At 41.3% G+C, this 11,663-nt stretch overlaps 1 protein-coding gene across 1 annotated transcript in view; it reads right to left on the bottom strand.

Annotated features, from left to right (window-relative positions):
* Positions 1-490: 490 nt before the first annotated feature.
* Positions 491-11,663, bottom strand: part of sult4a1 (sulfotransferase family 4A, member 1) — a 48,246-nt gene continuing 37,073 nt past the window's right edge. Inside the window, exon 7 of the mRNA XM_056367416.1 lies at positions 491-6,847. Coding sequence (XP_056223391.1) covers positions 6,735-6,847 — 113 coding nt within the window. The 3' untranslated portion in view covers positions 491-6,734. The remainder of the gene's footprint in view (positions 6,848-11,663) is intronic.

The following is an 11,663-nucleotide window of genomic DNA, read 5'->3' as shown; positions in this document are numbered from 1 at the left end:
CAAAGTTATGGGAGTCCTGACGGCTTGTTTTAAGGCTCAGTTTCTGAATACGGGCTGTGTGCATTTCTCTGTGGACTGAGCACTATTAATATAGAACCTAGACCTGCTTTATAATCAAACAACACATGGACATCTACCTTTATAGCCTACTATATAGATCTTATTAATATTAATATTTTCTAACATTAGCTAAAGAGAAAATGAAAAAGAAAATGAAAAGCCATGAAGGCTTATTGTCCTCATAAGTATTAGTTATCAATTATTCGGTTCAGTGATGATGTGTCCTCACAGCTCATCTATATTGTGCTCACTCACCTTTAACTGAGGAAGACCACTTACTAGAGTAAAAGAACTGTGAACAGTCTCTGTACATTTGTACTGTCATTTCTTTTACCTGAATTTCATAGCAGGACTGACTATTTTCCATTTCAGCACTTTGAAGACAGAACTTCAGACACTGAGGAGTTAAAGAAAGTCATCAGTCATGATATTGCCTGAAGACACAACTTTATTAATAAATCAGCAAGCAGAGCATTTAAAATACAATGCAGACACCCAGCAAACAGAGGTGGGCATGTACAAAAACCCAAACAAACCATAAAAGTGGATGTGGGCAGCTGAAGCTTTGCCAACAGCAGCAAACAGAAGAGAAGAGAACAAATGAACAACCATAAAAGAGGCGACATGACGAGTGTGTGCTGATGTTGTCGTTTACATCCACACAATAAAGACATTCACAAGTGTCTGGTAGAGTGCACAGACTGGCCTGCTGGACTGAAAGCTACTATGAGGAAGAGGAAAAGGAGGAGGAGGACTGTTTGAAAGCGATGCCTCGGGTCAATGGTCTGATTCCAGATACTGCTGCTGTCGTGACTCTACAATGAGTTAACGTTAATGCTGGTTATTCTCTGCCTTCTCCTCTGTGGCAGACAAACCCTGACATTTCTGAGAACAGAGAAGAAGAGGACGAAACCACTGTTCACCAGTCTGTGCTCACATAAGCATGGTACACAAAGATGGGGGGATGGGGGGTTACACCAGGATTACACCAGGCAAAGTGGGCCCAGCTAGTGGATTGAGTAGCTGTTGGATGATATCTTAAAAAATCCAGAGTGTAAATGCATCCAATACGGCATTAGAGTGGGACTGAACCTGACAGCTGAGCCACCTCTATATATGTGTGTGTGTGTGTGTGTGTGTGTGTGTGTGTGTGTGTGTGTGTGTGTGTGTGTGTGTGTGTGTGTGGGACAGATACATCAGTGAATGGTGGTGCCTCATGATAATAGCAGCTGAAGTGATACTGACATTAGCAGTTCTTCCTGACAGGAGGAAAATAGCTGCAGTGATTGAACACATAGTTCATACAGAGAGAAGCTGCTGCTGCTGTATGGTTTATCTGATCCCTGATCAGTGCAGCACTGAATGACAGTTAGAGCTCATGCATGTGTTCATGTTAGTTTATGAACTGTCTCACTTCTAAGTAAGTAAGTAAATCCAGTTTGTCTGGAGCAAACAATGAGCTTTTCTTCAAATGTTAATGCTCTCATACTTTTTAAGTATGTGCACAAGCTGCAAATTGTAACACTGTTTGTAGCTTAGAGTCGTGTTCTTGATTAATAAATCTTCAGCCTGGATTTTGAAGTCTGCTTTGGATCATGGTCCTGTTGTACAATCCAGCCCGATATCTGCCTCCAGAACTTTAGTGGAATCCATTCTTCCATCTATTTGTGCCTCACAACTCCAAAGACAAACATTTCCACCCTGAACAGTTGACAAACATGTTCTTCTGCTTTTCTTTCTAACCCTGTGGTGACTGTGGTCAAAGAGCTCAGTTTATTCAGCTTATGCAGATGTTGCTGTGCAGGATTTACACTTTTGCGATGAGGTCTCAGGTGAGGATTTCTGTGTGTTGGTGTATCAATGCTGCACCACTCATCTGCAGCTCCTCTGTAGTCACAGGGAGGTTTCTTTTAAAGTTTCTTGGTCTTCCAGATCTGGTCTCGACTTCCACAGTTCCCCTTCACTGCTGTTTCTGAATCTCATTTCAGACAGATTCATGTTCAGATCCTCAGTGAGCAGCTTAGAGGAGCTCATGGTTGAGCTTTACCACAAGGTTTGAAGAGTCAGAGGATTTATCATCAGCTGATCATCCTGATAACAGCTCTTCACCTGCTTTATTCCTAATAAGTCCACTAAGGCATGATGAGTTCTTGCAGTAGGGCCCAAACTGTTGCACATGTCTTAATCAGTAGCAGTGGATTACCATTTGAGGAAAGGCTCATTTTAATGTCTGACTGTTTAATTCTTTTCACTAAATAAAAATATCTATTAAATATGGAATCTACCCAGAAGTGAACCACTGACATACAATACTAATTCAGGTGAGTCTTTGCAGTTTTCAGACTACTTTAGCTTATATTGTGCTCACATTCCTAAATGAAGTGTTGTTTTAATAATAACTGACACACAGAAAACATGGGCCAGGGGGGTCGAGAAGGTACCAACAGCAGATGTTTACCTCGGGGGTTTCCAACAGCTTCATTTACCCATGCTGTGAACTTTTGAATCCATTTACAAATTAAAACAAAATCCATCAAACCTCCTGAGAAAAATTTGTGATGAGATACTGAAGTAGGACTCTACATACAGGGTTTATCAGAGAAAAACTGAGTCTTCCCATCAGTCACATGAGTGACCTTGAAAAATATCTTCAGCTATAAGGCTCTAAAAATGTTCTAACAATGCATTTCCAGGAAGTATTGAACTAATAAAGCATCTTAATCAAATATGTGCAGTGTCATATGTTTAGTGTACACATGTGACACTACACATCCGTTTGTAAACTGTCATATTACCGGCACTGTTTACTTTCTGGTTGCACCAAGAGAAGAGGATGGACAGGAAAAAGAGATGTGGTACACATTGTCTTTAAGGTGTCTAGTATTGATGTATGCAGAAGTCAGAGAAGGAGTAAATGTGGATGGTAGCAGTAGTGACCAGTGGGATAACACACACACACACACACACACACACACACACACACGCACAAACACACACACACACATAGTTCTTGTTGTTATCCCTCAAAGTGAGAGATGCTTTCCTCAGTCATTGTGATGGTGATGGGTCAGATATGGAGCATGAGGGGGGGACGAGCTGCCAGCCAGGCTGTCAAATGTTGATGCTGCAAACATGACAGGAACAGCTCAAAATGTATGTATACATATGTATGTGTATGTGAAACAGTCTCTATAAATAATAGTCATCAGAATGATGTGTACTGCCTGTGACAAAGTTTAAATGTGTTAATAACTGGGCTGGGATATGTAAGAATATAATGACTGCATAGGAAAAAAATGTTAATTCAGTCTACAGCATATCACACCGGTCACAACTATGACCAGAAAACAAAGGTTCACATATACAGATTTTAAAAATAATGATTGATTTGTTGTTTCTGTATGTTCCTGCCTTGAGTTTGAAGCTTTGTACCTGCACAAGCTTTTGTTTGCTTTAAACTCACATATATGTGAGTATTTATATATTTGAATATCTTTGAGTACATCTCATATCTCTTATAGTTATTATACTTTTCAGGTGCCAACAAATGAAATTAAAAAACAAATAAATAATTTCAAGGCCCTTTGTTTTCATCTACAAAGACCTCACAAGTCGACAGTAAAGACGAGGGTCTGAACTCTGCCTTTATACCTGGGAGACATTAACAGTACACCTGTATCAGCTGCTAACTTTAACCACCAGGCAACAGCATGGTCTTTTAAACGCTGATCTTGTAACCACCACGCTTTTAAGATACCAGTTTACATCTGCAGAGCAGTGTTGAGACGTGGACATGTAGAATTCAATGCGATTATTTATATAGTGATGGTCTTCAGTTCCAGTGAAGACAGCTGCAGTCTCTGTGTGCTGCTATCAGCCCGCTCATCTCAGTGTCTGTGTGATCCAGTGTGTTTTGTTACTGTACCACTTGGGGGCACCAGACCTTTTCATATTCTACACATAGTGACTGATAAAGTTTCTGATAAGGTGTTGAGTTCAATTTCTGAGAAACTCTGGGGATTTTTTTCTCAAACACACACACACACACACAAACACACAGCACATGAAATTAATACAGTTTGTACAGTGATGATAAGTGATGGTGGATGTATAATGCAGCTATGACACTGAGCTGCTGGGGTGTGAGGAGTCTCTTCTCTACAGGTTTCGCCTCACCTCTTACAATCACCTTCCATGTGTCGACCTGACCGGGAGCCTCTGTTGCAACAGACTGATGGACTCAGGATCAGGGTTAGACTGATATATAAATTTAAAGGCAGAGTTGGTGTTGTCTGTAAACCCTATAAACAGATCACATGACTTTGTATTGTGAAAGTGTTTGCTCGTTGTGATTAACCACTCACCCTGCTCTACTTAGCCTTTTAGCTTCTTTTAGTTCATTGTACATGTGGCATTGTGGGTGGGATTTGGGTTCCACCCATCCTTACTGACAAGGATAACATATATTTTCTTAACTTTTATATTTAACTCTTAATATTTACATTTAAATGTAAACATATCCCTTCCTAAAAGAAGTATTTATTAGGCTGCTATCATGTGTTACGTCTGGACTAATCATAGCAGGCCATTTTACCTGTCAGTCTTGCTCACCCAGCAGTTAATCTCTCTCTCTCTCTCTCTCTCTCTCTCTCCCTGCAATAAACTTAAATAATCAGCCAGATCTTCCAGACAAAATGTTATTTCCTTAAACAGAATTAAAATGTCATGTTTCTAAATAAATGGACGTATTTGTCAACAGCAAAAAAACTATATATACATAACTATAACAGTGATTAATTTCCACAACAGTAGAGCAGTATACCTGCGTGTGTTGTAATGAACACAAACTGTTGTGTGTAAATAATAATTCGTCTCAGTAGAGAAATTTATTTGGAAAAAGATTTTAAAAGTCTCATAATCAACCAGACGCGTTAGTCACCTTTCACAGCAGAATCAGTCATTATATTTTACCAAGACCAGTAAAGGAACTGTCAAAGGAATGAAGATAGTAATTTCTGCAATTAAAAGGCCCTGTTAAAATTACTATCCCTATCCCTGGGCCTATCCCAAATTAAAATCCTGGTGCTATACCTGGTTCACTGTCTTGGTTCAACCTTGTTTGCAGCAGCAGCAAGCAGGTGGCTGCTTTCAGTGAAGAACTTCTGACTGACCACCTGTGCCACCAAACAACAGAGAGACACAATTAGTAACTAGTTGCTGATCACAATGGAGAAACTAGAAGCTAAAGTGGCAGATATTATTCCCAAGATCAATATGTACGTTAGGGAGTCCAAGAAAAGTTGAATCGGGGGCAACTGTACTTGGATGTAGATACCTGAATACATTTCACCTCAAGAGGTCTCTTCAGTTCCGATTGAAGAGGCCTCTTGGATGAAAGCTGTGGATGGATTATAAAGCTTCAAATAAAAAAGATTTTTTGGGAGATGAGTATTGTATCTGTCCCTCACACTTTATTCTTGTCACTGGAGGATGAACTTGAACACAGTGTTCTTCTGCTCAGGGATGTGATGAAGATTTTCATCACTCCTCAGACATATATATTACCATGTAGCCCATGGGCTAAGCAACGTATCCCATATGCACCTCTCCCTGGCTACTTCCTTCAGCTCTTCCTGAGTGATCTCTAAACTTCCCAAGGACAAAAAGGATATGTAAAAGCTCTAGGATGTCCTGGGTCTCCCCAGAGTCTCCTCACAGACTCAAAGAGAGTCATCCAGCAGGCATCACAGTCAGACGTCTGAGCCACCTCAGCTGGGTCCTGTCAGTGCAAAGGTACAATGATCTAAGGGCCAGCCTCAGAGGATCGCCACCTTTTGTTGGAGGGATAGCTTCTGATAGGATGACCCACAGCACAGTATTCTGGTGAGGGACCAGAACAAGAAACCTTAAGACATCAGGATTGATTCAAATAAAGTGTTAAATCATCACACAGCTACTGAAACCTTCTCACCAACACCCGTCTGCTGCTGGAACTAAGTTGTTTTTTTCTAACTTCACAGAGTAATAGATTCATTAAAATAAGAATCTGGGCAGGATTTGAACGTCTCTCTTTTCATTCATTCATTTTTCATCAGAGTACAACCTCATGAACACTTCAGGAAAGAGTGTGAGCTGATATCTCAACATCAGACTTCCTGGCACTTCCTGGTTCATCTCTAACGTACTGTAACACACATGCCACAACATGAAAAAATCCAGTAACACTAACATGTGATTTTCAGTGTACTTCAGTCTCAAATATCTGCAGGTATCTTGACTCCGTTTTGAATGTGGCCATGCAACAGGATTTTTATGAATGTGGACCAGAACGTCAGCTCATTGGCCTTCAGAACTTTACATCAGTCGAACCCTGGTCAGTATCTACAGAGCACACCGTGGAGGTCTGGGTGAGGGACATTTGGTTTTACTATTGACTGAGAAATTTCAAGGAGCTCCTAATGATTCTGGATTCATCTTGATCACAAGAGTGAGATATATTATGACTCATTGACAGATTGCATGCTGGGAGAAGTCCTTTGGTGTAATCCCAAACTTCAGACTGACTGATTGAGTGGAGATGTGGAGCGTGGGTTTTGGCAGGAGTCGTGCACCTGTCAACAGCACTGAAGTGGGAGGAGGGAGGCGTAACAGGGGAGGGCGGGGTGAGGCACTCCTCACAGGCAGAAGTCAAAGGTCAGGTCGGACTTGCCCATCTTCTGTCTGTACACTGCATCAAACTTGTCGTTCATAGACACTGTGAAGACGTCCTTCCATAGACCTACACGACCTGCAGGGAGGACAAAAATACCTTTAATCATCTTTAGAAACAACCTTGATTCCTGTGTTTAAAGAGAACGTATCCTGATTTATCAGAGGCATGACAGAGAGCAACCGTCAGATCAGATATTTCTAAATGTTCACATTCAGTTGACAGTTTTTTCACAGTCGAGCTGAGCTATGAGAAGCCTCAGTCATTCAAGCTATGCTTGAACTGTGCAAGTACTTTTCCACAGCATGTCACGCAGGTGAAGGTGTGCATGATGTGACGAGGATGTGAAAGTTCCTACCAACCACCACTGAACCTTTTATCTGCACTTCATCAAACAGCAGGGCAGATTTTAGGCCTCAGTGAGCTCAGTAGGGCAATTACTTTCAGACACATGGCTATGACACTACACTGAGAGAATGATGAGAATGAAAAGTAAGGCTGTCATTTGACAGTGCAAACAGGAATATCAAGCTAAACTCTATGCCACAGAGAATAATACTGACAGAGCGATTTCATTTTTTAGATTCATTTAAATTCATCATGTGTCATCAAGATCTCCACACATTAGTTTACTGATGCTGACCACAGCAGTACTATTCACTGTGGTGTTACTGATAGATCTGTCATATAAAATCCAACGTATGTTTTTGAGTCTATCTTCAGTGAAAACTTGTACTTATGTAGTCTCAGAGTTGTGATGGCGACGCTCTTAAACCCACATGAATCCTAATTATTCATCTGACAGAATCTGCTGGTATGATTTTTTCTTCTCTGCAATGAAATCATCAGATCTCATCTGACCTGATTGAGCCTGACAAGGCAGCAACTCACCTGACTCAGGTTAGACTGACTGCCAGCTGATGTGTGCTACAGCACACTAGACACCAGACTGCCATGCACTAAACAAAAAAAACAAGCTGGGAAAAAATAGAAAAACACATGACAGAAACCATAAGTAAACATCAAAATCAAAACATAAATGACAACATAAACCAAACTGAAAAGTGATAACACATCAGGGGATGAATGTCTGATGATCTGAAAATACACTGGACCTGCAGCTTCAAATGAAACCTGTGAGAGAGGTATATACACCACCAAATGTCAAGATCTTTGATGGATGACCCACTATTGTCTAGAGGTCATCAAGGTTATGCTAATGAGGGGGGTGGCTGTGGGAATGTAATGTTAATGTAGTAGACTTTCCTGGGGGGGTATGTTAAAGATGTGTACTGATGTATGAGGGGAGTATGTATAATACCTTTATGAAACTTTAATTGGTTGAAAATATCTTTATGAGGGGCGTCGTGTAGCGTAGTGGTCTAAGCAGGCGCCCCATGTGTACAGGCTACAGTCCTCGCTGCAGTTGGCCCCGGTTCGAATCCCGCTGCATGTCATTCCCCCTCTCTGCCTCCCTGTTTCCTGTCTCTCTCCACTATACTATCAAATAAAGGCATAAAAAGCCTGAAAAAATATACTTTAAAAAAGAAAATATCTTTATGAAACTTTAAATGGTTGAATGGGTTTAAAGGAATAGGTCATCACGCAACCATATTCACAAGCAACAACTCTTGATGACTATGCGTGAGAAACGTAAGTTCTTAAAGCATATTACCTTATGAGTTCTCCCCCTCCCTCTCCGTCTCTCTGTCACTCACACACACACACACAGACACGGCTTTGAGTCCTCCCCCTCCCTCTACAACACACACACACACGCATCCATATTCACGAGCAACAAGTCTTGATGACTGCGTGAGAAATGTACATTCATAAAGCATATTAACTTTGTGAAGCAGCGGTTGTAAAGGAATAGGTCATCACGCATCCGTATTCACAAGCAACAAGTCTTGATGACTAGGCGTGAGAAACGTACGTTCTTAAAGCATATTACCGCTGTGAGACAGCGGTTTCTAAGGAACAGGTCATCACGCATAAGTATTCACAAGCAACAAACCATGAAACGTTTTTCGTAAAGCATAAAACCTTTTATTGTAAAAAAATAAAGTTTAACAATTATAGTATAAAATGCATGATCTCCTGCGTGCATCAGACGCAGGATTCACTGAAACCAGACGACGCTGACGAGATGAGCCACGGTATGAAAAAACTTTATTTTTACAAGCCCCATTATCGTTTGAAGAAATAAAAAACGTTTAAATGTAGCATTTATTTATTTTAGAAAACAAAGTTTCTGCAGAGGTTCACCATCTTCCTCTACAAAACAGAGACAACACATATCTCAGTAACTAATATATATTCCTTCTCCCAGAATCACTATTTATTTCATTTTTAAAAGGTCTGCGCTCTACAACTATGATATTTTTTTTGTCTTTTTTTTTTGTCTAGCACAAAATTGAGGTGAACCCGGCCAAGAGGCAGGTGTCTAAACTCAGCTTCTGGGGTAAGTTTGCGCAGAAAACTAATTTGGCGCAAACCAGCCTCGTCAGCGATTCTGAACAGTTTTTCCGCTTTCTGTTTTCGGGACAGTATAAAGTCGACTACTTTACCTTTCTCAACAACAAAACTGCCATTACTCAGTGGAACTACAACGAGCGTTGCGTCATGCCCCCCAGCAGAGCCAATAACGTATTCATCGCCGCGTTCACCACCGCCTACGCCCGCCTCAAGCTGTATGGTTATCTGGAACGGTTGGGAGAGAATGTTCTCTATACGGACACCTACAGCTTGATCTACGTGGTGAAAGACGGAGAGTCCCCCTTGGAATTGGGTAATTATCTGGGGGATTTGACGGACGAGCTGGGGGGGTGATAGCATTCAAGAATTTGCGGCAGCCAGTCCCAAGAGTTACCAACCAGAAATGGTAAGAAAGTAGTGCTGCGCGTCAAGGGTATCACGCAGACCCGGGAAAGCTGCGAGCTGCTCACCTTTGACGATATCAGGGAGCTGGTGGATGAACCAATTCATGTTTGGTTGTGGGACCCAGGGGTTATGGGAAAACTTATTTTGTTAAAAGTGTACTAGAAAACCTCAATTATGTCATGGAGACTGTACTGGAAAACATTGTGTGGATTTATACTTCTTTTCAACCTATGTAAGCTGAATTGCAAAAGATAAATAAAAATATAAAATTTGTCGAAGGGCTACCTGATTCTTTGGAAGCCTCCGACCACCCTGAAGTCTGAACAGCAATTATCTGGTGATGTTTAAAAACCCTCCGAACAAGTTACAGGTAAATATTTTGGCTCATCAAATCTTCCCCTCACAAAAAGCCTTTTTCCTGGAAAGCTTTGAAGACGCCACCAGAGATCCCCACGGTTATTTAATCGTCGACCTCACACCCTCCTGCCCAGAACTGTACAGACTGAGGATGGGCATACTTCCTCACCAGTGGCCGACCGTCTACATTCCCAAAACGAAGCCTGCATTAAAAAAACAAACAAAAAAAACAAAAACATGTCGGCCCATATAAAAAGGAACACTCCCTTACAACAAGCTCTGTACCAGGCCACACCTCAGAAACGACGAGACATTCTCACCCACTGCTCCCCTGATTTTCTCAAAGATCTGTGCGAGATGGCCTTATATCTCCTCTATCTCCTTCTCAATACAAAAAAGTAAAGAGGCAGAAGAAAATTCAGACTGCTGGCAGATAAAAAAAAACGCTTTAAAAGGCAAACAGCTGGTTCTAAAGAAACAGTCAGGCGGCTTTCATCATCAGTAACCTTCTAGGAGGGATCGTTAGTAGATGATAAAATGTCTCTGAGGACGACCCAAAAAATTTTTCTTGTCTCACCGCAGCAGTTGAGCCGTCTGACTCGACCGGAACGACGAGCCTCGAGTTACTTTGACTCTGCATCGTGACCGGCCGAGCGACGACGCGACATCCGCTCAGACTGAGCCTGAGCAGCAAGGTCCGGGGCGTTTCCGAACCTGACCGGGAGGACTTGGATGAAACGGGCTCCGATGTCGTCAAAAGCCTCCCCCAGCACAATTGCAAAAACGTTGAGTACATCATGAAGAAATTATCCAAGAGCGACAGTGGCTGGACTTCGACGGGGGAGTTGGTTTACAAGGGGGAGGTTGTGAAAGAGTCTCATATGATCAATTTATTTAAAAACCTTTCGCTCTTATTAAAAAAAAACAAAAAAAAAACCCCACCCCCTACAGGATGGATGAGTTTCTTGAGTACTCTGAGGGAACTCAACATCCCCTCATCCTCCATGGGTAACCCGCAAGCTCGCGAACAATACCGCCGAATAAGAACTAGCGAAGCTCAGGTCAGTTTTGAAGAAGTAAAAGAAGAAGAATCTCCAGCTGCTCGGGGTATGGAGCAGGGATGTAATAAAAAGAAAAAAACCCTCCTATCCCCACTCTCGATTACACCTCAGGTAAAAGAAGAAGAAGAAGATCTCAAACTAAAGACTAAACGGCATAAAATAAAAATGTCACCGCAGTGGATTGACTTTTCCTAATAAACATTAATAAGAGACGAGTCATATTTCTAAGTCTTTATTGATTCCTTTTTTGAGTCTATGATACTTTTTTTTTATTGAATAGAAATAAGAAAAAAACATTCTTTTACAAGTACGTAGGAATAAAAAAAAAAAAACACGAGGGTGTCACAAGTTGTAGTAATCTTTAAACATTTGTAAAGACCAAGTAGTGTGGTTAAAAGATTCTGAGTTACGTTTTCTGATACAGCGTTGATATTTTTTCACAAAGTTGGAGACCTTGAGGTCACTTTTTATCGCATCGTCATGATACAGAGACAATACTTAAAAAATACAATCCGCAGGCCCTATGGCAGAGATAATAAATGCAGTGCTGACCGCAGGCGGTGGACAGGGGTTGTTGAAACTGATCGTGGTAC

The sequence above is a fragment of the Seriola aureovittata genome, chromosome 22 (genome assembly GCF_021018895.1).
Source record: "Seriola aureovittata isolate HTS-2021-v1 ecotype China chromosome 22, ASM2101889v1, whole genome shotgun sequence".
NCBI lineage: Eukaryota > Metazoa > Chordata > Actinopteri > Carangiformes > Carangidae > Seriola > Seriola aureovittata.
The sequence above is the reverse complement of the archived record's forward strand: the minus strand, read 5'-3'. Positions and strand labels throughout refer to the sequence as shown.